This window comes from Rhipicephalus sanguineus, chromosome 3, assembly GCF_013339695.2.
Source record: "Rhipicephalus sanguineus isolate Rsan-2018 chromosome 3, BIME_Rsan_1.4, whole genome shotgun sequence".
Taxonomy (NCBI): Eukaryota; Metazoa; Arthropoda; class Arachnida; order Ixodida; family Ixodidae; genus Rhipicephalus; species Rhipicephalus sanguineus.
Genome location: NC_051178.1, coordinates 178,957,670 through 178,985,526, shown reverse-complemented (window position 1 = coordinate 178,985,526; position 27,857 = coordinate 178,957,670). Strand labels below are relative to the sequence as shown.

At 43.1% G+C, this 27,857-nt stretch overlaps 1 protein-coding gene across 2 annotated transcripts in view; it reads right to left on the bottom strand.

The window, feature by feature from the left end:
- The window catches only part of LOC119387753 (spatacsin), a 60,068-nt gene that overhangs the window by 17,003 nt on the left and 15,208 nt on the right, over positions 1 to 27,857 (bottom strand). The window contains exons 12-27 of one of the 2 annotated variants that reach the window (XM_037655257.1): positions 27,690 to 27,846; positions 26,443 to 26,643; positions 24,446 to 24,534; positions 23,291 to 23,494; positions 21,969 to 22,143; positions 17,999 to 18,165; positions 16,355 to 16,460; positions 14,206 to 14,365; positions 12,885 to 13,059; positions 11,879 to 11,953; positions 11,020 to 11,171; positions 10,387 to 10,566; positions 9,365 to 9,472; positions 8,019 to 8,387; positions 3,420 to 3,536; positions 2,142 to 2,384 (exon numbers count right to left, since the gene is read on the bottom strand). In XM_037655257.1, the coding sequence (XP_037511185.1) occupies positions 2,142 to 2,384; positions 3,420 to 3,536; positions 8,019 to 8,387; positions 9,365 to 9,472; positions 10,387 to 10,566; positions 11,020 to 11,171; positions 11,879 to 11,953; positions 12,885 to 13,059; positions 14,206 to 14,365; positions 16,355 to 16,460; positions 17,999 to 18,165; positions 21,969 to 22,143; positions 23,291 to 23,494; positions 24,446 to 24,534; positions 26,443 to 26,643; positions 27,690 to 27,846 (2,678 nt within the window). The remainder of the gene's footprint in view (positions 1 to 2,141; positions 2,385 to 3,419; positions 3,537 to 8,018; positions 8,388 to 9,364; positions 9,473 to 10,386; positions 10,567 to 11,019; positions 11,172 to 11,878; positions 11,954 to 12,884; positions 13,060 to 14,205; positions 14,366 to 16,354; positions 16,461 to 17,998; positions 18,166 to 21,968; positions 22,144 to 23,290; positions 23,495 to 24,445; positions 24,535 to 26,442; positions 26,644 to 27,689; positions 27,847 to 27,857) is intronic. The other variant, XM_037655258.1, reaches the window with a different exon arrangement.

Here is a 27,857-nt window from a genome sequence, read left to right as displayed (position 1 = left end):
TTCCTCTATGATGTCAGCACGGCCGGTGCTCTTCTCTTGCTCCTTCCGGCTGCAGATTGTGTTGGCTCATTTGACTTGACAAGTGACCATCACTTCATGCATGATGCTGATACACAGCTTTTTTCTACTATCTTGACTATAGTGGCCAACCCCTCCTTTATCATGAGCAAGTGACAGTAATGGGCAGCTTTTTGAAAGCTGCAAGGCACAAGCTCTTTCAGCTTGCCCAACATTTGCTCCTGCCACAGATTTACCTTCAGGATAGGGAGCACGGGCCACCTGTGTAACACGCGTTCACCTGACCCTCGCTTAAAAGGTTGGAGGATGCTTGAGCTTCGCTTCAAGAGTATAACACGATAGTGCACTCATGGCCCGTGCACATTGCCTTCTCAATCAGTAGCCTCGCTTTGCTTCTCGGTGGACACCTCAACCATGCCGCAAGGAAAGGAACATCTGTGCAATTAACATTGGCAGTTTAAAGCTATCCTAAAATGCCAACTGCAAGTACAGTTGCGAAGTACCCACTACGCCATAATTCTTCCTTTTGCGAATCAGCGAAATAACCGCTATGCGTCCGTAAGGCAACACGGGAACCTACTCAGCTGCTCATTTTATTAATGCTTTTGCTGCTGACGATGATTAAATATGTCTGAGCATTTTGTAATGGGTGGGCTTTTAAACCCCTCACTCGTGCAATTCACGTCTTGATGCCTGGCGCGATTCTACGATTCTGCCACACAACATTACATGCATTAGGAGACTCCTTGCATTAAGAGACATTCGTATAAGGTATATTTTCGGAAGCCGTTCCAACAAATGGCGTGGATCTTGTGGGAATTCAGGCATCCGCGCCAGTGGCTCGACGCCACCTTCCCTTGGAGAATTCTCGTGTCCCTCTCCTCTCGACCGGACGGGTGGCAGCTGGTCATAAATCGCCGCCACTTTGCTGCCACCCCGCCCTCGAAGGTTAAACACGGTGTCCCATTGGCCCAGTTTTGGCGGGATTCGGACCTGGCTCGCGCTCGCCTAGAAGCGGCGGGTGCGCGACCGGGTTCGGAAGAGACCACTTGGGGACCTCGAAGGGTGCGTACGCGTTTTGGGCGCTCCGGCCGGCGGCGATCCTTTGTTCTTTGTTCTTTGTCGCCGGCCGGCGGTTACGTCGTTTTGTCGGGGCCCCGGCCTCAGCGCGCGCGCGCTACCCTCCGTGGTCTCGAAGTCCCGAGGCAGCGCCTCGCGATCGTGCACTGTATGTTTCTTTCAAGTGTTACTTTGTGTGTTCTGTTTCTTCCGCTCTGGGGTGCGAGATCGTGGGAGCGCTGGCCGAAGGGTAGGTCGGCTCTCCAAACTTGCTTCTTTGTTTGTTGGTTTTGTGGGTGTGCCATTCGCGGCCACATTTGGTAACTTGTATTAGCTAATTGGTGTCCTGTGTAATTATGTTACGTATGATTGGCTGTATCGAATTATTGATCTCCTGTACTAAAATCCCCGTAATAAACGACTAATTTGGAGAGTGTCGCCTAGGGTCTCCCTCACTGCGTGAGACGGCTCGCCGTCCCTTCGCGGTGACGGGCCGAGTTCTCGCGTGCAGCAGTTCGAACAGTACACGGGTGCGGGACGAAAGAGGACGCGGCAGCCTGCATGAAGCTCCCAGTGCTCGAACTCGCGGTGGTGTTTGGCACGTACGGCTAAGAGTATATAGTGAGGATCGTGCGCGCCGGGAGTGAAGACGACGACACCACAATCTGTGGTAGAACACCTGCTTGCCACGCAGAAGGCCTGGGTTCGATTCCCACTCAAACCGAAGTTTTTCATTATTATTATTTTTATTTGCATCTATCTCGAATTTTCACGCACACAACCAACAACGCCGATGCCGACAGTGGAATGTCTGCGAAACTAGCTCTTTAATACTATCACGGTAAAAATGCTCATATGACTCTATTCCCGCCTCCATGCATACATGGTAAGCGTCACCCTTGCATCCTCCCCTCACACTTGCAGCATGCCATCAACAGCACAGTCCCTTTATGCTTGGAGGGTTGAAAGGAAGACAGGCACATGAGACTGGTCGTGCGTAGAGAAGCTGGAAAATTGGCAACTGTGAAAAGAAGATGAAAAAAAAAGAATGCGCAAGTGCTTGCCTGTGGGTCGGTCAACGTTTCACAGGCTCCAGGGCTCGGTGGCGACGGCATCACCAGAGGCCCTCCACACCTGGCACCTTCCAGTTGTGGCCTGCTTCCGCTGCGTATGCACCAGAGCCACACTTTGGCCTCCCAGTGTTCAGCCTGCGGGGAGGGCCATGCAGGACTTGCCTGCAGCCAGCGAAGTGCGATCCGACCCACGTAGTGACGCTCCGCGTCTGTGGTCAGCATTTCTGTTTTGCTCTGCACAGATGACCGTATACCCATCTGGTTTGCTGGTGAGGAAGGTGAAAATATGGGCAACAGAACCTCAAACCTAATGTGATAGTGGCTGCTGATAATACACCAAGTACCCAACGAAGAACCACAGCACTGCAAAATGCAATGCAGAATGCAAGTATAGAATGAGAAGTCTTAGTCATGCACAGTAGGCACTATACCACGAGAGAAAGAAACCTAAAGATCATGTTCTCAAATCAGTTAAGTGCACCTCATGTACCTGCTGCACCACTTGGCTGTGCTAGCTAACATCTCAACCACAGGTGCGATATTATTATAGTCAGTGAGCACTAGAGGCAAGTGCAACATCATGTCAGATTACCGCATTGATTTTTTTTCAAAATTTCTTTAGTATTCTTTCAGTGCAACATCCCTTAGCAGCATAGATATTTATAAATGGAGATCAACCCTTTCTTGCTCGATTATTCGTGTGCATTCGCTACCGTAGCAACGAGAGAATGCATTAACATGACTTTACAGATCCGGGTGCTGTTGCGGTAATAACGACTAACTGCAGCAGGCCAGTTGATGTTTACATTTATAAGCAACAGGTTTATCATCAACAAATGATTATTTCCTATAGGTTGTTGCTGTATTATATCACAAATCTGGTAATCACTGTGTTGTAACCATACATCAGGCAGGTGCTCCTGACAGGGGAAGCATAGGCGTTATAAATAAGCTCAATTCCATTTGTTGTTAAGTTATAGACCTACAAAGCCACTTAGAAGAAGGAAGTGAAAATAAAATGATTCGACTGTTTCTAAAGACGAACACAATGCTTGCGCCTGATTTCTTCAGTCACTCACTGATGTCCCTCCAACAGTAATGCAACATACATATGCAAGCTCAGGAGACTAGCATGAATTGCATTTCTTGCAATTGCATGAATTGCATGAATTGCATGAATTGCAAGACTAGCATTTCATGCAATCAGTCCTGTGATAAAATCAACCAGCCCCTCAAAAAAAAAAAAAAAAGAGAATGCTACTGAGATACCTTGAGGAAAGAGTATGCCATGGTGGCATCTACTTCACAATCCTTCAGCACCTTGTCACAATCATCCCAAAAGCTAACATCTGTGGCTCCACGCAGGGCATCAAAACGAAGCTCCAGCTGCAAAAGAAAAAGAAGGAAAACGTAATTTATCCAAAATCATAAGCCAGAAGCCATTAGAAACTCAGCTACCTGTGCTTTACACTCAAACCTGCTAGAAGTGTCAGCTGCATAGACAGTTTGAAAATTTACCAGCCAATTGTAGTTTATTTTATATAACTAGGGGTGTGCGAATATTCGAAATTTCGAATATTTTTCGAATAGTGTTTGCTATTCGATTCGATTCGCACTGGAATTTTACTATTCGAACTATTCGAACTTCCCAAAAACAAATAGTCAACGTCCGATTGAAAGTGACCACTTCAGATTTTCAATATGCTTCACCTCATTACATTCTCGTATTGCGGCAAAGTTGGCTTTCAAGCTCCGTTACGGTGAACTTTGCCAAAAGACAGTCAACGTCCGATTGGAAGTGGTCCCTAAATTTTCAATATGCTTCACCTCATCACATTCTGGTATTGTGGCAAAGCTGCCTGTCAAGCTCCGTTACGGTCGAGCTTTGCCAAGACACAGTCGACGTCCAATTGGAAGTGGTCCCTAAACTTTCAATATGCTTCACCTCATTACACCCCGGTATTTTGGCAAAGCTGGCTTTCAAGCACCGTTACGGTCGAGCTTTGCCAAGACACAGTCGACGTCCGATTGGAAGTGGTCCCTAAATTTTCAATATGATTCACCTCATTACACCTCGGTAGTTTGGCAAAGCTGCCTGTCAAGCTCCGTTACCGTCGAACTTTGCCAAGAGACAATCAACGTCCGATTGAAAGTGGTCCCTAAATTTTCAATATACTTCACCTCATAACACCCCGGTATTGCGGCAAAGCTGCCTTGCAAGCTCTGCTACGGTCGCAAATGCACTAACTCAAGAAAACGCTGGCTCCAACATGGAGATGAAAGATGGGGCAGAGGTGGGGGATCAATTAATGCTGTTTTGGACCTGAAATTTGGGCAGGAATTCCGAAAAATCGGAAGTCGAAGCTTTTTAGCATCCAAAATTTCAGATGTTCTTATATATCGACGTCTACGAGGCAGATTTGGAACTCCGGACTTGAAGGGAGCACACCCTTGTCCGCCACATCAGTTGGGCTTCCACAGAAGTTGAAAGAGGAGGAGAGGCTGAGGAAATGGCATCCTTGCCTATCACGTGTAAAGTGTTGTTGGCAACACTTTGGTTGCACCAAATCATGTACATAAATAGAATTCGGTCTCTACATTGCCTCGTTCCTGATAAGACAACTATGAAACACCACCCCGCCAGTGCTTCATCAACCTAGCGAAAAGAAATACTTTCATGTTGCTATCTCATAAGAATATCCTTAGGAATCCTCTCCAATTTTTTTTCTGCTTTTTTTCTTCGAAGTATTCGAAAAATATTCGAGAAATATTCAAAAAATATTCGATTCGATTCGCACTCACACTTCAATATTCGAATTCGCTTCGCACCCAAAATTTTGCTATTCCCACAGCTCTACACATAACCTTATACACCCTTTCTGCATGAAAGCTCACTGTGAGGACTGGCTGGATGCAATTATGGCTGACAAGGCACATTACCAGCAGAAAAGTACCTCTGTCACAACTACAGTTATAAGTTTCAACATTGTTACAGATATGGTTACTGCCTATGAAGTAACATGTTTCCATTACTGTAAGAACACTAATTTAAATGTTGCAAACACAAACGTTACATTTAATTTCAGTTTAGACTTGTGACAGAGATGGTACCACTTTTCTTTGATAAATATACACATAAGCGTTATCTATCTCTATTCTTCCCTTTTTCTTTTATCTATAAAATGCCATTATGTGTTAGATGCAAAGTGAGGTATTGGGCTAGTTGGTTTTTCATGATTATAAAAACTACGCTACAGTTACTGCAAAATACAAAGTTAGGGGCTACAAGCGCAAACTATCAACTGAATTTTATTGAACAAAACTTGAAGGTAAGAAGACATCCAGGAAAGGGAAAGATCAGTTTACGGAGAGGGGGGTTGGGGCCGGCAATCTTGCTGCATTGTCTTCATGCGCTCCACGTGGGGTGATTGCGATGAGGTGAATGGGTGATTACGACTGCGAGAAGTGGCGAAGGCTCAAAGTTCTTTTCCGAGTGTGCTGATTCAATTGCTATCTCTGGCTTCTGATGAATTCGATTTCCGCGGCAATTAGTAGAATGGAGCTTGTACTGATGCATGCACTTTCCTGGTCCGACATGTGGAAGGCTTCCCAAACTTCGCGTGTAGTCTTATTCTTTGATTTGGCCAAAACTGTAGTTTTTTCTAACATTGGGCGGCACCCACACTCTCTGCAGTACATGGAAAGGTTGCCTGTAATCGCCGTCTGGTGGCATGCATAGCGATGCTCTTTGAGCCGTTCATTGAGGCAACTTCCTGACTGTATATACTATCCCACTAATATGTGGCAAAGCATATATTGGACAATCAGGAAGATGCCTCAATGAACGGCTCAAAGAGCATCCCTATGCATGCCAGCAGACGGCGATTACAGGCAACCTTTCCATGCACTGCAGAGAGTGTGGGTGCCGCCCAATGTTAGAAAAAACTACAGTTTTGGCCAAATCAAAGAATAAGACTACACGCGAAGTTTGGGAAGCCTTCCACATGTCGGACCAGGAAAGTGCATGCATCAGTACAAGCTCCATTCTACTAATTGCCGCGGAAATCGAATTCATCAGAAGCCAGAGATAGCAATTGAATCAGCACACTCAGAAAGGAACTTTGAGCCTTCGCCACTTCTCTCAATCGTAATCACTAGGCTTGTGCGAATATTCGAGCACTTCGAATATTCGAATGAATAATACAGTATTCGAATTCACTTCGATTCGAATTTAAATTATTGAAAATTTCGAAGTGTTCGAAAGGAACGAATAGGTGTATATTAATCCGCTTGTAACCCCCCTGTAACGGTGGTTTCACTGCAGTGCAGGGGTGCTATACCGTGAATACACCTTTCCAAAAAAAATCCGCACCGTCTGCTTGTAACCGCCTGTAAAGATGGTTTCACTGCAGTGGAGGGGTGCTATACCGTGAATACACCTTTCCAAGGAAAATCCACACTGCCGCGAAGCCCCACTTCAAGGTTAAATGAACATATTAGCCTCACATCGATTCATCATTTTTTAAGTTTAAAAACTTGTACCAGCTTATATGCTCCAAGTGTAGTAAATTTTAAAACATAACATACTTTACAGGTTATCACTTGCATTCTACCAAAAGCCAAATCCTGCTACTATTCAAAGTTGCTTCCACTTCCTTTGAACCAAAAAGAATGACATTTGCACATGCCTTGTTACAATTAAAAAAAAGCGTTGTGCAGGGTGGTTGGGTCATGACAAATATGCTCATTTTTCTTTATAATGTGCGATATATACTATTCGAATTCGATTCGAAATTATTCGACCAAAATCACTATTCGCTTCGAATTCGCTTCGAACCTAGAATTTACTATTCGCACAAGCCTAGTAATCACTCATTCACCTCATCCAATTACCCCACGTGGAGCACATGAAGACAATGCAGCCAGATTGCCGCCCCCCACCCTCTCCGTAAACTGATCTTTCCCTTTCCTGGATGTCTTCTTACCTTCAAGTTTTGTTCAATAAAATTCAGTTGATAGTTCGCGCTTGTAGTGTCCACTGCGTTTCGTGTCTCCCCCCTACCTTCGTATTTCGCAGTAACTGTAGCAGTTTTTATAATCATTGTTAGATGCAACCATATGCATTTTAATAACTTGAATGAAGTAACCTTGCCTTTAACGTATACAAAGTGCTACAGTTGTAGGTTACTCAAATGAAAAAGTAACAAGTTAGTTAAAGTTAGAAGTTATCTGAAAAAGTAACTCACTACTGGCAATGTGTTATTAGTAACTAGTTACTGCCCAAGATGGAAGGTGACAAAACTAAAGACTGCTAGCATGTTGACGTCCTATATGACAGTGATAATGAAATGGGCACAAGAGCAAATACATTCAGCCCCTTTTGGCTTCAGCAGGTGTGGATAGGTATTCAATATTTAAGTTTAGGAACAGTAATATCGAAGCCACTACCTAGCCTCGGGGTTCATTCATGACGACCTGAGCACGCTAGAGAAAATCATAGTTAAAAACCAGTTAATAATCTCATTGGTGATACTTGCCCGAATATATATGCCTGCCACCACTATGTATTTGGTCTCAAACTTGTTTTTATGAATTAACTTGAGGCAACCAGCACTGATACAACCAGTATATGTGGCCCACAGCAGGTGAATGGTTCCAATCTTTTTCCTGGTGGCACCAAAGAAAATAAAACGATATGGAAAGGAAGACACAGTCACACATCGTGCTGAACTTAAAGCTTAGGATGAGAACTGTCACCCTTGTTTGCCATGTTTTCCCTTCCATCTCTTGATTTCCTATGCTGCTATTGCGCAATAAATGGTGCAATACCAGCATTCCTGACTTTCTGTACTCCAGTGTGGTTCCTACCTGACTGATAGCCACGTCGGCCAATGGCAGCTGAGCAGCTCGTGCCAACTGTAGAGCAGAGGCGAAATGGCCCGCCTCATTGAGTAGTGCAACCAGTGTGGCCACAGCACGAGCACGTTCCGCAGGAGCTGCCGCCCACAGCAGGGACCAGTCAAAGCCCACGTACAGCGATGGGCTCAACGAGGCCAGCAAGGGTGCCAGTGCAATCAGATTACTGGCATTGTATAGAGAGGCACAGTGACGGAGCAAAGCCTCCACGTCCTTGTGCGAGCGACAGAGCACAAACGAAGCGTTGAGCAGCTTTTGTACTGTCTCCTTCAGCCAAACCCGAGAACTGACACCCAAGCCTAACGTGGCAGTTCCGCTAAGCTGCAATGAAAAATTACCAGTCAGAAAACGACAACTGAAATTGCAAACTAGAAACATGTCAATTCCTAAGCACACTTTACACGGTCATACAGATACAAGGAAGTTTTACCCTCGTACTCTGAAACAAGCCTCGAGTCGAAGCTCTTCTGTGACTTCCAGTAAAATGCAGTGCCACACCCCGATAGAAGATATTCATTGTTCATTCCTATGACAAAGAGCTGCTTGAGAAATGCACCTTCAGTTTAGGCACATTTGTGCAATGGCTGTGAGCACCTTGCAACAAAATTTAAGCCCAGGAATTGTAGCAGGTTGTCACTGTTGCGGGGAGACAACATTACTCGAAGGACAGTGCTGCCGTAACCATTCTTGAGTTGAGGTGGTGACAAAGGAAGTAACGTCCTAAAATGTGAGCAGATTAGCCTCAGCATATACACCACAACTGTGTATGCAGTATGATAATACTGAAGTTCATATAAACATCTAATGATGCTGCATTCAAGATTTGTTTCAGTGACGCATGAGTGTTTACAAAGGAACAAGGTATGTTATGAATATTATGCTTCTGTTAATACTTCCTAGCCAAAATGTAGAACATAGTACAAGACTTCTGATTCGTCCTCTTATAAAGTTTCTGCCTGAATACTGAGCGTACAGAAAACCACAGCCACACCACAGGTCTGGCCAAAATGTTACGAATTCACACTATAAGCATGATGATGTATTTTAATAGACAAAGGTTCTGAGGTGGGCTAGTTAGTTCACGAACATTGTGGAAAAAAGTGCAGACAACGGGACAACAAACATACAGGACACAGCGCTACTTTAATAGCATATTAATCACTCACAAAATTCATTTTTCTTTCTCAACTCAATTGTCACGGAAAGCCAGTCATGAAATTAAGAGAAACGTAAAATAAAGGCCATTCACAAGACACAGTAATATATAGCTTTTACTACAAGAATAAAATTCAACAAACCTTTGCAAAGCGAGCTCTCAAGTTCCCAAGTGATGACATTGACTGCCCCTTGTCCCGTTCGAGAAAAAGAAAAACAAGAAACTCCACCAGTGTGACCAGGAGACTTTCCTGCAAGCACATATTACCAAAAATTTGAGACGATCACTTCGAACGATACGAATGCAGAGTGTAAAGAATTTAAGTGACACACAACCACCATAATCAATAACTAGAACCGTCCAATTTGCGCACTTCAAATAAAATGCATTAGATTTTGTGCCACAGCTGAATCATGTGCTCCTACCTTATCAGTAATACAAAGATGGTATTTTTATAGCTGCTTTCAGGACCACTCTGATCATTTTCAAAGCAGCCTGTGTTGCTTAAGCCAAATGAATAAAATTTACAATACAATTTTTGTAATTCTTTTACATCTGCATCCCAACCATCGTACCTCACGAGATGAAAGTGTTATTCATTATGCACAAATTGACTGTGTTATTTACCGCCAAGTGATCTGAATAAATTGTTTCAGCACACAAAAGTTCGGGAGCATGTTACACTCTCTGTAAAACTTGAAGGCAAAAAGCCTGCTGTGCAATTGGTAATGCATTAAGTTATACATTTGGGGACCAGACCTCTTGCGAGACATAGTGAGCAGCAGCGTGAGAGACGCATTAAATTGCCTTGACATTCTCAATCAAATTCGTTCTGCCCCCCCCCGCCACCTTCCCTGAAGCCTTCTGCACCTCACGCGGTATTGTACCCCTGGGATCGGCCCATCTTTGACCAAGCGAAGATGTTATGTGATGACGTCATCATGATACATCATGAAAATTGTGACGTCATCATGATGACGTCATAATTTTCAGTGATCTGTAATGCCACATGATGCCACAATAAGCCATTTTTTCTCCACATGCTGCTAGTGTGGAGGTCCCATTAGTTTTTGTACCACTTCATTTGCCTGCCTGTTTTGCTCAAGTTAACCGTGCAACGAGACACTCAAGGCTCATGCCTTAAAACAGCCTAGGCAAGCCTACAGGTAAGAACAGCTGCAGCCCCAGATGCAAAGCGCGGAGGCGTCCTTTTCGCACTGCATCCTCCATGGTCTCTTGGAGATCAAGCAATGTGAACTCCAAGGCACCTTCGCTTGACTTCGCGTTGTAGGTGCCCAAGCACAGCTGCAACCACAGAGCTAAGCAGCTGCCCATGGGAGCATCCTGAAATAGAAGAAAGAAAAAAACAGTGTGCTTGCACACATCTCAGTCCAAGTACAAATGGTTTGTTAACTTATGTCCACAATTATCTCAAAACAATGTGCTTGTACACATCTCAGTCCAAGTACAAATGGTTTGTTAACTTATGTCCACCATTATCTCTAGCACGTAAAATGAGAGAAAGATAAACTGGAGATTTGATTTTTGACATTTGGATCCCATCAATCTCGTGTCTAGGAATCCATCAAAATAAGATCCATTAATCTTCACCCAAAATGAAATTCCGGAGCTTTTAAACACTTTGTGAAACTGAGAAGCTTTGGACGAGGTAAGTTCTGCACGAACAATGATGGATGGTAGATCCCATGATACGCAACGCACGAGCTCAAATTGTAATTTGGTCCATTACGTGAATAAAGTGCAGAAAAAGAGAGAGAGGGTGAGAAAGATACTCACAGGACAACATCCAGCAAGCAGGCATGGTGTCTGGTGCCGCAGTGCAGCAGCTGCACGAAAAAATCGTTCCCATGTGACCACCGTGTTGCCCGATGTACTGCTTGCACTACACTGCAGAACCAGTTCCATGAGCTCCGAGGAGTAGTGTTGTTCTGTAAGGAGGCAGCGTACATCTAAGGACAATGAATGACACCTACAGTTGCATATGTTCAATAAAAAAATACAGTTCCATTTCTGATAGTAGAATTGTTTGAATATAATTGTAAAGGAACCTTGGCTATCCTTTTACATTATCAGTTCAGCATAACAGAAGTGCAGTGAATCTACGAGTAACTACGCAAAAGTCCTCAAGAGTTGCTGCGATTACACTTCAATGGCATGCACGTGCAATTGAAAGTTCAGCTCACGACAAAAGGCATTAGTCGCTAGCTTTTGCAATTTAATAACCAGAACATTTTGCTCATGCCCACACAAAATAAGCTGCACTAGTTTTAACTCGGGCTACTTGTAATCATAGAGGCACACAGGCTTTAGCGCCTGTGTGTCTTACGTGTTCTTTGTCCTCGTCTATATGTGCGCTTAGAATTTATTGGTCATGTCATACCAACACGCCCAAACCGCCACAATTGTGAATAGAGGCTTACATTTTCAAAGACTTCTGTAAATTACAGGTGTCACAACGTTGTGCAACAATAAAGTTTTCTGAACACAGTTCACCTGCCCACAGTCTTACATACAGTCTTAACGTCTACACCTGTTCTATAAAGATGATCGACAAGAGAAAACAGAAATGAAGCTGTGAGCTGTAATTAATATTTCAGAGCTCATAGTTGCATTTGAAAGACAAAGTATTGCATACCAGTACCAGCCAGAACCGCAGCATCGATGCTTTCATTGCTGCAGACAGACAGTGCATCGTTCTCAGCAGCATTCTCTGAAAAACACAGGGAAAAGGAGTCCTCGCATTACATCACTCAGGCTGCGAGGACTCACAAATATTTTCAATACCTTATAGCAGCCAATAAAAAATGATCTAGGCTCGCAAAAAACAGACAACCAATGACGTACTACAACAATGAAAAGAATTTAATACAGAGTCCAACAAACTTCAGCCTCAATGCCAGTGTAACATCACATTAAATATTAACTCATAGGGCAAATCCAAAGAAGATGAAAGTTTCACAGCAGGTTAAAAAAAAACCTATGCCTGGAGCCAACGTTTTGACAGGGGTAGTTATCTTAGTCTGCATAGGCGTGCGTAGGGTTCCCCTTCAGGGAGGCGAAGGTTCATCACAGTACCTCCTCTCCTTATTAGGTCAATGTATGGGGCAGACTTTGCACCCCCCTTTTCTTATGTGACTAGGGCGGGCGGCCGCCCCCCGGCCCCCCCTCTGCGCACGCTTATGCTAGTCTGGGTCCTTACGAAGATGATATTGTTGTCAGGGTACTGACTCCAGGCTTAATTTTCCCTTCTTTGCCAATCACATGATACATAGAGTAGAGACCGTGCTGGTTAATGTTGTCAGTGACAACTTATAACCCTGGTAAGAACGTCAATGGTAAGACAAAATAATATATGCCAGGAGGTCTTTGTAGTTCCTTGTTGATCGTCTGCAGTGTCTTAGTGTACAGAGTAAATATACTAAACTCCTACTCATACATTGTTCGTGAGAAGAAAGCAAGATCAGAGAAAATGTTCCGAGTCAGGAAGCCAAAAGCCAACAACAGTGAGCAAATGCAACACTGCAGCCAGGAAAACAAGAACTAACATCGTGCGTGTAGATAGGGTTCAAGTGAATTCGATCATTCCTTTCTACGCGTGTTGCTCATTCAATGCAGTGTGCAAGGTTCTACACTGCGCTTACCCTGCTGTTCTTGTGACTTGGCAGCTGGTGCTTGCAGACCTATGCGAGCGTAGAGTGATGCCCTCAAGTCTCTTCGACGGTGCTCGCTTGGTCGCAGGGAACTCACCACAGAAAGGGCCTTAGTTAGGTGTTCTCTAAGGCAGTCACCTTCAAAAAGGGGCACTAATTCCAGCACCTGATACAAACAAAAAAAGTAGTATGAGTTGACCCCACATCAAAAGCCACAGAAGTTACTTTCGCATTCAATGACCCTTGCGAAGTGCAAATGAAGTATGAAACAGCAAGCATGTAAACACTATTTTGTCTCCAATCGCAGAGGCTCCTTCTTCACAAATGAGACTCTTCTTTTTTGTGTGTACAGCAGCGCTGTCTCGAATAATACGCATGTGTACAACAGCACTACTCTCGAATGATGCTCCTCAGTAACTGTTGTGGCGAGGAGTTGCATGAGAAACACATCTCCGAATAGGAATCTTCAACAAGCCACTGAGAGTGCCTAACTAAAATTTGAGCACCACAATCACATAGCATCAAAATCATATAGCACGAATCATATAGCATATATGTTTTTGAAATTGGCTGTTTTGTAAGGAAAATTATGCTAATTTTACATTTCACTTTCCTGAATAACTTTTTAAAAATTGACAGGATCACAAGAATGCCAAAATATTGGGAAGTACAAGAAATTAACTTCAACAGAAAAAATCTATAGCGTTTTTCTTTACGATGCTAACAGCATGAAAAATTCATTTGAAACATTTGCTCAACATTGAGCTTTGTTAAGGTAATATCCACTTGATGTTTTGTGACGATGAGCGCTACACATGTATTTTGCGTTTGGCCATCTTGCAGCTTGATGTGTGCATATGCATCATGCATTACAGGGGTGCAGCGTGCAAGTATGGCAATTCGAAGTTTTCTGCCTGCAAACAAGTTTATTCCTTTTCCGTGGCATAATCTCAGACGCAATCACTGATGCACGACCCATAGAACACATAAGCGGCAAGCTTCCTATGATAACTTGCCATGCACCAACCCATTTAGCAGCGACAAATTTCAGCACGATCACAGTGGCTGGCCCGGTTTAAGATGTTCACAAGTTTACACTGCCCGCTGACCTTTCGCACCAGCTTTTATAGTACAGTACCGTCCACTCTCACACATCAGGCTTTGCTTATGTTGCTTCCCACAGCGCACGAGTTCTGCATTTTTTTTTCATAGTTTTATAGTGTCACTAACACCATCTTGAACAGACATGGGTAAACTAGACCTTCGTCTAGACCACCGCATAGAGGTATGCACATAGAGTGCAATGCCTCACCTGTGCCCTTGGCAGCTGCAGCAGCTGTGCCCAAAGAAGAAAGCCCAGCCAGTCACCGGACGCCGCACACACACGAAGCATCACATCGGGTGTATCCAGGCCGTGTTCGCATGCAAAGCGGTGCAACAGAAATGTCCCACTACTGCACGCTTCATCCAACCTAAATGACAACAAGGGTGCAAAGAAAAGCGTGTCACTAGCTGTTACGTCATTTAATGAAATGATTCACAAAAGCAATGTCATTTACAAAATCCGATTCAATTAATACCCGTCACACGCCATATGTAATCTCATTCGCAATAAATGACACTCATACGGAATGTCATTACAATCTTGCATTCCTGATCTACAAGGGTATACAAAATGGCATTCGCAATTGATGTAGATATTAGTCATCAGTCCAGTGGGCTTTTTGCTTCTTCTTATTCTCCACTGAAGAAACTGCAGAGTTTGCCTCCATGTCTGGCAGACAGATATCACACACGAAATCGCAACCTTGCTACTGCGGCACTACTTCCCTAAAACAGCATGGACAAATTGAAATAGAAGAAATAACAGACAAGCATTTGTAAACATGGCCGATAGGTGGTGCTGGCATCAAGTCGGAGTCTGGCAAAAAGAATATAGTTGACCAAATTGCTTCAACTATCATGCTGCTACATAAAAAAGTTACTGAAAAGTTAACAACAGCCATTAATAAAAACTTTAACATTTATTACATTCTGCTTTCGGTTATTGTTTTTGTAAATTTTTGTCAAGCCCCCGCCATCTAGATTACACATGTCGCGCATGCATGAGCTCGGAAAGCTCACTCGATGGCTGAATGCCATTAGCTTTGAATGTCATTCACCATGCCTGTATAGCAGCAACAAAAATGGCATTAACACATACAGTAAAACCTCAGTGATACGAATCTCGCAGGGTTACCAAAAATATTCGTATCATCCGAAATTCGTATCACCAGAAGACATGGAAAATTAGTATGCGACAAAAGAAAGTTGCAATACGTTTTTATTTAGTGTTTCTCGGGGCTGCAGCGACGTCATGAACAGGTCTGAATGATTGCCAGTAAACTTTTAGACAACAGCGATCATACTTGTACTCGTAAATATACGGTGCATGCGTGCGTGTGTAATCTAAATGCGAAGGCGCCTAAAGGCCTCCAAGATTCGCGCGCACTATCTCGTAGGCAATGACGCACCGTTGATGGTCGCGCAGCGCGCATGCCCGCGCCCGCGCGTGATTGCCGAGTCTTCCGCAACAGCACGGGCAGCACCTGTTCGTACCTGTGCGATAGCGTACGTTCGTATCAAACGTCGCGGGGTGCAAATCGGTTCGCAGCAACCGTACTCCAATACATTGCAGGATTAATGGGCCTTGGCCGGGACCACAGAAAAATTCGTATCACCCCGAAATTCGTACGAGCTGTGATCGTATCACCGAGGTTTTACTGTAATCACATTCGCTGCGAATGACATTACATGTGCCATGTGACAGGGGTATAACTTATAAATATACATTTTGCATCAGGACATTAGCATATAAGTTTCTGGAATTGGCTATATTTGATAAGTTACTTAGAGGTAAAATTATTTTCAAAACTAGCTGCCTTTCCCCTCCACTACTAGTCCCTCCACTACAACTGCATGACTATGGCATCTCCCACCAATCTCTGTCTGCTTTTGTCCAGCTCCAACTATACGCGCAAATTTTCCTTTTTCATCACACTGTCCTGACTTCGCATACCAGCCATCATTTGTTCTCTGATCTATACTGCTATCTTCCAATTACACTAACAATAATAAAACAATCATAGTTATAGCATTCCCATTGTTCTCACCAATAACGAGAATTTAGGCATCAAAATGCGCATATCTGTCCAGGTAACACTGAAATTTCATGAAGTAAAAAGAACCACAAACGTGGTGAAAACACAACAAAGGCCATCAACTCTCACAAGCTGCAAAAAATGTGACAGAAAACTGGAGAAATCGAGCGACAACTCTGGAAAAAAAAGGATGACAATGTTTGATCTATATATTGAGTGGCAGTAGTCACCATATAACCAGAAATTCATAGGAAGAAACTATACAAATGTGAAAGACATCATTAAACACTAAAATGAAACACGCATAGCTCATATGCTCACGCTGCATGAGACGATCCTTGGAGGGCCCGCTGAAGTGAAATGACTCCTTGATGCAGGAGCTTTCTGGCAACGTCCTTGTTGTGACGAAGAGCTCTAAGGACTTCTCCTGCAAACATTCCACACATACTGGTGAAAATTTCAGTTTTAATAAGTGGTATCTAAATTACTATTGGTTCAACAATATAAGGACTTTATATTAAGTCAGATGCCTTGAAAACTGCAGACGAGGCCTGCAATCAGACCTTTATCAGACTCCTATGGCCCATTCATGCCGTCATTTTTGCTTCATTCTACCGCCATCAAGGCAATTGAGGAGAACGCTTTTGAGTTGTTTTCCATTCAAAAACATGACAAATATGGCTGAAATAAATCATAGTGAAAAGCAATGAAGGTAGTGACACTGAGAGCACACAGCCAGCTGCCTACCTGCCAATTCATTTTAATAAAACACTCAACATACTGTTACATAGTCGTGACGGCAGAGAAGACAGCAGTCAGGCTATTAAAGACGTACCTCTTCATTTGGGCGAACTTGTGATTAGGAATCAAAAAGTCAAACTACAAGAAATACACGCTGCACACTGATAGCGGTCAATAGAGTGTTAGTCATCGATAATCTGATCTGCGGTTAGGCGCGTCGGCATTTATACATGCGGCATAGAACATTCGAGTCTTATCGCTGGTGGCCGCGCTAGTTCCAGAAGAAACTCAACTGCTCGTGCGTGCTCAAACCTATCAGAAGATTCTAAAGTAACCTGGAAGGTTCCCAGACATTCAGGTGTGGTTTGCGAAAGGCAGTGGTTATACGTGTGACGGACTGGTTACCTAGAAAAAGGGGTGCGCGTGGCAATATATTATTCAATCTTATCTTATACCTGAAAAAGAAACAGACATGTTTTAAGATGCATGTACCACAATTTTCTTCTGTGCGTTTGCGCGTTTGCTTTTTTGGTGCTATCATGATGTGCACGATAGTGTACAAAGTGCATGAAGGGGGTAAGTGAAGAACTAAGCGCATAAAACAACTGCATTAATTCATGAGTACCAGTGCTATCCATATGTTGGTCTTCTCTTCTGGCTGTTTGCTTTTTTTTTTCAATCAGTTCCTCCACTGATAATACACTTCTCCCCTACTGCTATACACATTTAAGATGAGACATCTTGTTATGACACAGCAGCTATTTTCGAATATTCATGGCAAAGTAGTTCAACTAAGAAATGCATGTGATCATCAAGGCATGCAAATATGCTTTTGGTGTACTGTTTTCAAAATTAACAACGAAGTTTAGCCTGAGTCTGTGCTGCCTAAGTCACACATTCGAAATGAACCTGTCAGAAAAGAAATCAACCAACCAGGCTAAAGGTTTCCTTGGCTTTTTGTGACAAAGAGGCGACGTACTGCACTAGCACGAAAGAAGCAAGGAGAAAAAGACCCCGTTCCAACAGGAAAGAATGCAGTCTCTTCTTCTACTTCCTTCCTTCGTGCTTGCGCAGAATGCCACCCGTTCAATATGAACCAACTAGCCTACAAGAAGGTCTTATTGCAACACATTTTTGTGGCAAGGGCATTAGCTGGCATTGTGTTATTTGAAAGCGCATCATAAATAAATGATAAACACATCAACAAAATATAACAACAGGCACCTAAAGGACTGTTGGGAAAGACAAGTCGTGCCATTCTCAGGTTCAGCCTGAAGTTCCGAGAGTCAGTGCCCAGGAGTTCTGCAAAGGCAACACTCGAAGCGACCATCTTCATGTCATCCGTGTTTCGCTCGGCAAGTCTCCAGGCTCTGTTGCAAGCACCCCGAATCCTACAAAAAAAAAAAAGGCACGCAAACAAACAGCATTGACTTCCTCAATCTATGCGCTGTCATACATGCAGTACAGGGATTACAGGGTGCATTGTGTAACGAAGGTGACATTTACTTGATGTCTTTTCTCACACACTTGTGGGTGGTGCTACTATGATCTTTTGCTTGAAGTAGCCTCAACGTTCTGTCCTTGTAAGTAGACTCTCATTAAACGGAACCTGAAGGGACCAGGAAACTATGTTCCATTTGAGAGGCAAGAGGTGTTCCGTTTACTGAGAGATGAACAGGGGTGCAGAATACAAGTACGAAACCAATTATACGAGAGGCAGTTGTTCCATTTAAGCAGCAGTTCTGTTTAAGAGATTTGCATTTACTGAGAGTCTACAGTATTATTAAATGAATCAAACTACCAAATCCAACTGCTGCAGTGCAGGGTAAGCTTCACAAAACTTACCAGTTTTAAAACACTTACTGTAATGTCTCTGAATATGCCTAGTCTTCAAAAGGCTAGGCTTTAGGATGTCTCTTTAGCTTTATCATTACCAGGTTTCAAAACATGTTCAGCACACAGATACAAACATAAAATATGCATATGAATGAATAACAAGGCATGCCTATGTATAGAAAGATTAGAATTCTGTTAACAGGAAAGATCATGTATACAAGCCTTTATGTGATTAGTTGTTACAGCAAGGAAGATACAACACCAAGCAAAGTATTTAGAAGGTTTTGTTGCATATACACCATATACAACTGAGTGAGCCCTGGAATTGGCAAGCTGAAATTGAAAAAAAAAAGTATACCCCCTAAAAATATTCAATGAAAAGTAAGTTCATCACCCAGAACAGTAGCGCAAAGAAACACATGGACGGCAGATGGGACACAGCATTAAATAACAACTCGGTGTTTATTGCATATGATCGCATATATACAGTGAAACCTCGGTGATACGATCAGAGCTCATACGAATTTCGGGGTGATACAAATTTTTCGTTGGTCCCGGCCAAGGCCCATTGGCCTGCAATCTAATGGAGTAAGGTTGTTGCGAACCGATTTTCACCCAGCGATGTTTGATACGAACGTACGCTGCCACCCCAGGTACGAAGAGGTGCTGTCCGCGCTGTCACGGAAAACGCCCATACACGTGCGAGCGCGGGAACGCAAGCATGGGCATGCGCGCCGCACCGCCAAATTGTCAGAATCACGATGTAAGAAAAACTTCTTACGGTCAGAATAAACCTTCAGAGACGCGTCACGGCCTCCGACATTGTGTGCGCGAATCTTTGAGGCTCTTATGTGCCTCCGTGTGCCTTCGCGTTTAGATTACAGAGGACATTAGCACAATGCTTTTTTTTTCTAACGCGTCGACGCAGGCTCCTGTCGCTGTACTGTGTTTACAAGTGCCTGCCTCGTGCATCAGACATCCTATGAAAGGGGGACGAGGACCAAAAGAAGGCGAGGACGGTCTTGGCGAAGGAGTGAGGCCTCACAACGTCAACATGCGCGACCGTTGAGGTCGCACTTGTGCGGACACGGTCGTAAATTTCCCAAAAACCATCCCCAACACCTCCGCAATAGAAAATCATAACACAGGACCGTGGTTCTGTAATTTTGTGGCCTTGATCCATCGCGTCAAAGCGCATTTTTTGTTACTTTCTCTGTAGTACTCCGGTGTCATGCAAAAAAAAGCATACTAAAATTTGGATGGGGCTACTGCTGTCGCGGGTCACAACGCACCTGGTTCATTAATTAAATATGCGCGTACAGGACGTATATTTAGGAGTGCAGGTATGACTGCCGACATCTAAAAACTTAACTGACAATCATTCAGGGTTCTTCCTAACGTTGCTGCGGCACTAAAAAACAATAAATGAAAATGTATGCCAGCTTTCTTTTGTTGCATGCTAATTTTCCATGCTTTCTGGTGATACGAATTTCGGATGATACAAATATTTTAGTGGTCCCATGAGATTCGTATCACCGAGGTTTCACTGTATACACACACGACACTGCGCGAAGAGAAAAAAAAAGGGAGGTGGGGGCGAGGAGCACACAAGGCAATTGACCAAATAATCAAACAGGCGGCTGACACGACAAAAATAGCATTTCCTTTTCCAATAGACATATCGAAAGGCAACTCACAGTGTCTCTATATTTAATCTCTGCCGCTTCGATAACTTCCCTCGTGAGCTGATCAGAACTTTTGTCTATTCCTTCCTTCTCCAATATGTCTATCGGAGAAGGAAATGCTATTTTTGTCACGTCAGCCGCCTGTTTGATTGTTTGGTCGATTGCCTTGTATGCCCCTCGCCCCACCCCCCCTCTGTTTTTTTCCTTCGCGCAGTGTCATGTGCGTATATATATGTGATCACGTGCAATAAACACTGAGTTGTTAGTTAGCTCTGTGTCCCATCTTTACTTGTCACTGTTCGCGTGTTTCGTTGGGCTACTGTTCTGAGTTATGCACAACCAACTAGCCCATCAGTATGTCCTTTCAAGTTCATCAACCCTTTCTAAGCACACTTTTAGATACCCTTGTAAAAGGTTTAAACTTCCTCATATACCTAATGCTGCAAATGGCACGGAAAATGACTATATCCACAAGCATGCTGCTGAACTAATCCTGAACGGTGATGACAGTGACAGTGCAGAGGAAATAACTGAGTATGTTGCATGCATGCATGCATGCATGAGCGAACAAGTACATTATGAAAAGAATAGCGTAAGCTCCTTAGGTACAAAGCACGAGGAGGTCCTTGGGATTATGCGCAACCAGAAATTCAAGGTCAATTTGAAGAGATAACCTTCAACTTATCAGTAGAGCTGTGCAAATAGCAAAATTTTGGGTGCGAAGCGAATTCGAATAATAAAGATTGAGTGCGAATCGAATCGAATAATTTCGAATAATTTTCGAATATTTCTCAAACATTTTTCGAATAATTCGAAGTGATATTACAGAAAAAGTTGCAGAGAATCCCTAAGTATGTTCTTGTGAGATCGCAACATGAAAGTGTTGCTTTTCGCTAGGTTGATGAAGCGCCGGTGGGGTCGTATTTCATAGTTGTCTTTCTTATCAAGAGTGAGGCAATGTAGAGGCCGAATTGTATTTATGTACATGATTTGGTGCAACAAAAGTGTTGCCAACAACACTTTACACGTGATAGGCAGAGATGCCATTTCCTCAGCCTCTCCTCCTCTTTCAACTGCTGTGAAAGGCCAACTGATGTGGCAGACAAGGGTGTGCTCCCTTCAAGTCCGGAGTTCCAAATCTGCCTCGTAGACGTCGATATATAAGAACATCTGAAATTTTGGATGCTAAAAAGCTTCAGCGTCCGATTTTTTGGACTTCCTGCCCAAATTTCAGGTCCAAAACAGCATTAACTGAGCCCCCAACTCTGCCACATCTTTCATCTTCATATTGGAACCAGCGTTTTCTTGAGTTAATACATTTGCGACCGTAGCGGAGCTTGAAAGGCAGCTTTGTCGCAATACGGGGTTGTGATGAAGTGAAGCATATTGAACATCTAGGGACCACTTCCAATCAGACGTTGACTGTCTCTTGCCTAAGTTCGACCGTAACGGAGCTTGAAAGGCAGCTTTGCCGCAATACGAGTGTGTAATGAGGTGAAGCATATTGCAAATCTGAAGGAGTCACTTTCAACCGGACGTTGACTGCATTTGTCTTTGGGAAGTTCGAATAGTTCGAATAGTAGAATTTCAGTGCGAATCGAATCGAATAGCAAACACTATTAGAAAAATATTCGAAATTTCGAATATTCGCACACCCCTACTTATCAGCCTACCTTTTGCTGAAAAGGCAGCCATGCTGGAGTATCTCTTGAGCCAAAAACTTGAATGTCGCAGCACAGGGGCGCCCCTTGTGTAGGTAATAGGTGTAGCCCAGCTCTTCGCGCAGGCCAAACTTGTCTCGTAATGACGGTTGGGAAAAGTGTGGGAGTGAGGAACCTTCCGAGTCCACTTCAGGAATGGAAAAAGAAATGAAGATAATGATAAACTTCATTGCATTCATTTCAGGGGGGACACTGCTCTTAAAAATCTTTCTTTATTTCTTGATCAATTTTGATGAAACTCCTTGAGTTTATGTACATTTGTGTGACCATTTCAAATATGCAGTTACTTTTCTAGTATATTGTGCAGTTTTTGAAATACAAAATATTTCATGTCCCCATTGGGGAGCAAGATTTTCTTCTAAACTGAGAGAGTTACAAAGTAAATCAGCATATCACAATAATCTGGAATCAGAACTGAGTCAAATGCAACAAAAGCGGATGTTCTAAACCCATTTGAACAAAAGTTATTGTATGTTGAACGTCCACAACTGAGTCAATTTCAAGCTGAGATTTCACTCATGAATGTTCAACATATTGTAACTTTTGTTCCAATGGGTTTAGAACATCCATTTTTGTTGCACTGCACTCAGTTCTGATTCCAGATTAGTATTCTGATATGCTGATATGCTTTGTAGCTCTCTCAGTTTAGAAAAAATCTTGCTCCCCAATGGGCACATGAAATATTTTCTATTTTAAAAACTGCACTTTATACTAGACAAATAATTGCATATTTGAAATCAGCACACAAATGTACATAAACTCAGGAAGTTTCATCAAAATCGATCAATAAATAAAAAACTTTTATTCAAGTGCCATGTGCCCCCTTCACTAGGCTCTATATGAAACTTTAGGCAAAGGAAAATGAAGAAGTTCAGACAAATTTCTGTTCCAAGCAAAAACAAGTCTGCTATAAACATGTACGAAATGCAAGTGTCTCCAAACCCTTGAGCAGACATATTTTAAGGTATTTAATATCTGCCTGCTAGGTATTTAAAAGCTTGGTGCTCTTCCATAAAAAATAGTTATAATATTTGTATTCAATCACTTGGCGATATTTACTGCGCACCAAAATTTTGGCACGCAAGCATTTCTGGGTTCAGCCTGTATTGAAAAGTGACAGCTCAGCAGCAATATACCACAGCCATTGTGCCACCGTGGCAGGATGATACCAAGTAAAAAAAAAAGAGTAAAGCAATTTACAAACTTACTTTCTCTACAGTTATTTGCAGCTTACCATTACCAACAGTGATAGTTCATAACGTCAATAGCCATACCTTGACAGACATTCGTAGACTGCCACCCGAAAAGACCACCGGTTTCAAATGGTGTTCCCTTCTGAAGAAGCTGGTACAAGGATATGTCTTCAGGGTCGATAGGTGTAGATGCCACGGCGAAGAACGTAACAGGATCCTCGCTGCCATCCTTTTTTGGCAGGCATTTTGCGAGTGCTGCCATTGCACGCCGCGCTTTGACAGCATCTGGAAAAAAAAAAGGAAAAAGACACAGAAAAGTTGCATCTAGTTTAGGCACTTAGCACAGTTTGCCAAAACAAACTTAAAAAGTCTGACCCCTTGTGCTTGCACAGGCATATATTATTTCAAAGTTCAATGAGTTGCATCAAAGATTACAATATGATATCAAATGTATTTACGTGTATGCCCTCCCTGCTACGATCTCCTTTGAGATTGGCAGTATTGCTAAAAAAATGACTGCATCTTCATTATTCTCAGCAGCTATACATGTCATTTCCTTAGTAAAAGTGAAATTCATAAATTAATACGGACTAAATCCAAGAACACAATCATCCAGACTGAGTGCTTACTTCAGTGCCACATTATCACACATGTAACTACTTGCATAGTTGTACTGCAAAGTTTGCTGCAACGGAAAGACACTTTCTGACTACAACAAAATATTGGTCTGCAGACCAATATTTAAAGTTTAAAGTTGCTCCAAGTATAACAGAGCAATATAATTTATTCTTGATAGGATTATTCACTCATTTTTCTTGAAAACTAGAAAGTGTTGCTGCCAGCTGTTGAAAATTTAATTTCTTGGCAAGACCTCAGAAAAGCATGAAGACTGAACTAGTAAAAACATGCTGTTTGCGGGACTCACAGAATGCAGCAAGTCGGTGAAAGACAAAGAAACAATGAATGTGCCAATGGCTGATTGAAATTTAATATATCCAAGCTCTCGTGGGGTGATCGCGTGCTTAATCCAGGTTCATCGGAAACTTTCACACGTACAAAGTCAGCAGCTATTTGAACCAGCGGCTAAAAGTCATGGCAGAGTGAGCGTTATTTCTTACAGTACTGTACATATTCAATAGAGGAATCAATGATCTTGCCAAATATATGTCAAATGTGCTAAAAAACATAGAACACACAGCCCTTTATTTGCCATATCAACAAAATAATGGAATTCACCATTTGGGTCTTCCATCCAGCACCAGTGTTCACGCAGAGCTGACACAAAGGAACTGTTGCATCGGGGACACAAAGGTGGCAGTTCGTGGCTATAAATCAGAAAATAAAGCTCTGATGTTAGCAGACAATATATTTAATTATATGCAATGCATCATGTATATTTAATGTTTCTTTTTTTTTAGAATCCACATGTGTAAAATCGCTATAATCTGCACTTGTTGCACCGTTGCCACTAAGGGGAGATGTGGGTCTTAAAAATTTTTTTTATTTAGGCGACAGCCTTAGATGCCTCATCAAATGCAAAAATTGACTGGCGTCCCGCGTCGGTATCTCCCGCGGGCATCCACACAAGTTATGCAAAAGATCATCATCATGTGATGACGTCATCATGACGTCACAGATTTCCAAAATTTGTGATGCCATTATGACGTCATAGTGACATCACATGATGACGTCGTCACATGCATCTTAGCTTGGTCAACGGTGGGTTGATCAAGAAGGCAGTGCAAAACCAGGTTTGCGCCTCCGATCCTGGAGGCAATGCAAAACCACATTAGTTGCAGAAAGCTTTCGTAGGATGGCAGTGCAGGAACAATACATCAACTGAGAAGAAAAAGAAGATGGGTTTCACCTTCCAGTCATTTTAGGTTTGTGTGTGCATAAGAGACCCTGCAAGTTTTTAGTTAGGTGAACTGAATGAAATTTAAACACACCTATTTAGTGTTCCCTTCAGATTCCAAATCTCTAGTAAATTTTTAATAGCTGCATTAGAACAAAAGGATATGCAATTTCCAAAATGAACTTAGCATATTTCTTACAGGGCTTTTCGGTATCTTCGCTTTGTCAAACACAAAAGCAAAGCATGTGGCATGCTTGCCAGAAAGCTGGTCTAGCTGGTGATGCTAATTTGATTGTCTTCAATGAACTTCAAATGCAAAATAAGCATATGTAAACATGAGCGAAAAATTTCTGCTGCATACTATTTATGATTATCACAAAAAATACTGTATTTTCTTGCATATGACCCGTTCCCGCATATAACCTGCAACCCTAACTTTAACTCTACAAAAAAAGAAAAAGATATGCATATAACCCCTGCATATAACCCGCACCTCCACTTTTTAAGCACATTTTCCCGTTTTTTGGTGCTGGTTATGTGCGAGAAAATATGGTATTTTAGAAATTGCATATCTTTTGTACTAATGCAGCTAATAAAAATCTATTTAGAGACTTGAAATCTGCAGAAAATACTGAATAGGTGTATATCATTTCATTCAGTTCACCAACTATTAAACAAATATTTTTTAAGACCCACGTCTCCCCTTAATAGCTTACAAAATGCACATTTCTAGAAAAGTTCTGTTACTGCTCAGTCTTTAAATGTAGTTATTAGAAAATCTAAATCCAAGGCTGCACGCCCATGCTTTGAAAAGATCCAGATGCTTTTAGTATCTTACACTCAATAAATTTTGACAATGAACGTAAGTGCTAACAGCCCTGGTAGGCGGTGTCTCTCATATGAATGCTTCAAACACGAAATTTTTGCCAACATAAGCAACGCAATTGTAATATTATAAATGTCATTACACTATCACATGCAGCACAGACCTAATAATACAGTGGGCTCTCGGAAAATTTAGTTCATATGGCTTTTCACTTAATTTGATTTTATGGGTGTTCTATTAATCCGATCGATTCCCGCATCCATAGCACAATGGTTGCAGTATAGGGCATCTGTCATACAAGTCCTGGGTTTGACTCCTGTGGCATCTCCAGTTTTTAAATTAGTTTCCATTTTATACTGAATTGTTGTTTCTTTTATGCATTTTTTATTGCTTCGTTTCCTACTTTTTTTTTTACAATAGGGGGCAATTTTATTGTGTATGACAAAACTCATGTGCGCTTTTCCCACACTTTTCACTCATAATGAAGCTTCTAATGCTTGGGCATTAAAGCAAGAACTGATCGGATAAAGTGATCCACTCATTTATGCATACCAGAGGTCCTTCAGGAAGAGGCACAGCAAGTGGTACAGCTTGTGCTGTAGGCAAAAATGCACCATGCGGTGTACAAAGTCCTCCGGCGTGATAGCACCATGCAATGAAGTCGTCAGCTGAGACGGACGCAATCCAACTTCGCCCAAAAGACCAAGAAGCGCCTCGAAGTCTTCAAGTGTGTCTTCGTCCACATGGCCTTCCCTAACAACATGACAGGAGAAAATATTACATACATAGTCAAAGCACATTGCACGAAGAAAAGTTATTCATACGGTGCACTGTAAAGTGCTTGAGCGTAAGCTCGAGTGGTACTAGCACTGTACACTTTGTGCACTTAGGCACTTATGCACTTCAGTAGTGCACAAGTACGAGCACTATGCAAAGTACTAGCACTTTACCTAAGTAAAGTGCTAGTACCACTCGATACGATGTGTGGGAATCGAGCGCGCCCTCCCCTTTGGCACCTCGTTCCCCAGCTAGCGCGTGTGTTGGCCCCGTGCGGCTCGGGCGCAGGGAACCGCCGTTAATCGGCAGTATGGCGACCACGGCGGCAGCGCCAGGCCTCTTTGTCTGGTGCGAGTCATGTGTCTGCTTCCCGGCGCGCGGGAGTGCATCCGCACATGTCTCGACATGTTCACGCCACCCCGCTAGCCTACGTCACTGCGCTGCGCCTGTCCTCATTGGGCACCAGTGACAACACCCTTCCCCCTTAAGCTCGCTTCTGTCTGGCGCTGGCTTGCCCGCGTGAAATGCCCTCAGGCTGGCACGAGAGGTTGATGCGCTGCTCTAGCAGGTGGCTTCTCGTTCGTGTGCTCGACTGCTGCCCTTTGTGTGATAGTCGTAGCGCCGCTGGCAAGCGTACTCGATCGGTTTTGCGGAGTTCCCTTTATGGCCTGCAAGCCCGTGACTGGTGTACTGTGCTGCATCTTGGGTTAATAAACCCGTGTTGTTTGTTGACTCCTGCCTCGAGTGCCTTTTCTGCGCCGTGCCGGAGAATCGGCGAACCCGGCTGTAGCGTCTTTGTTCGCTGCGGCAGTGGAGAACGTTGCGTCCCTTGCCGGTCGCCTCGTAGGCTAAGCGTCTCGCAAACCTATCTCCACAGATGACACTGTTACAGCACTGTCCTGACGTTTTGTAATTAGTTTACTATGAAATAAAAAGTAGCCTATAATTATAACACACGCACTTCAAAATAGCTTAGAGATTGCTCTATTTCAACATAAAACCAATGACATCAGCTTTCTCACCTCGCCAAAGCTCCAAGCAGCTGGCGACGAATGTGCATCATGCAGCTTGTCTCCTCCACAGCCTCACATGGTAATGGACTGGCTAGGGCTTTTTCAAGTAGACCATACTCCAGAAAAAGACGCCAGGAATCATTGCCAGGCCCAAGGTGAACATTGTCTAGAGAAAAG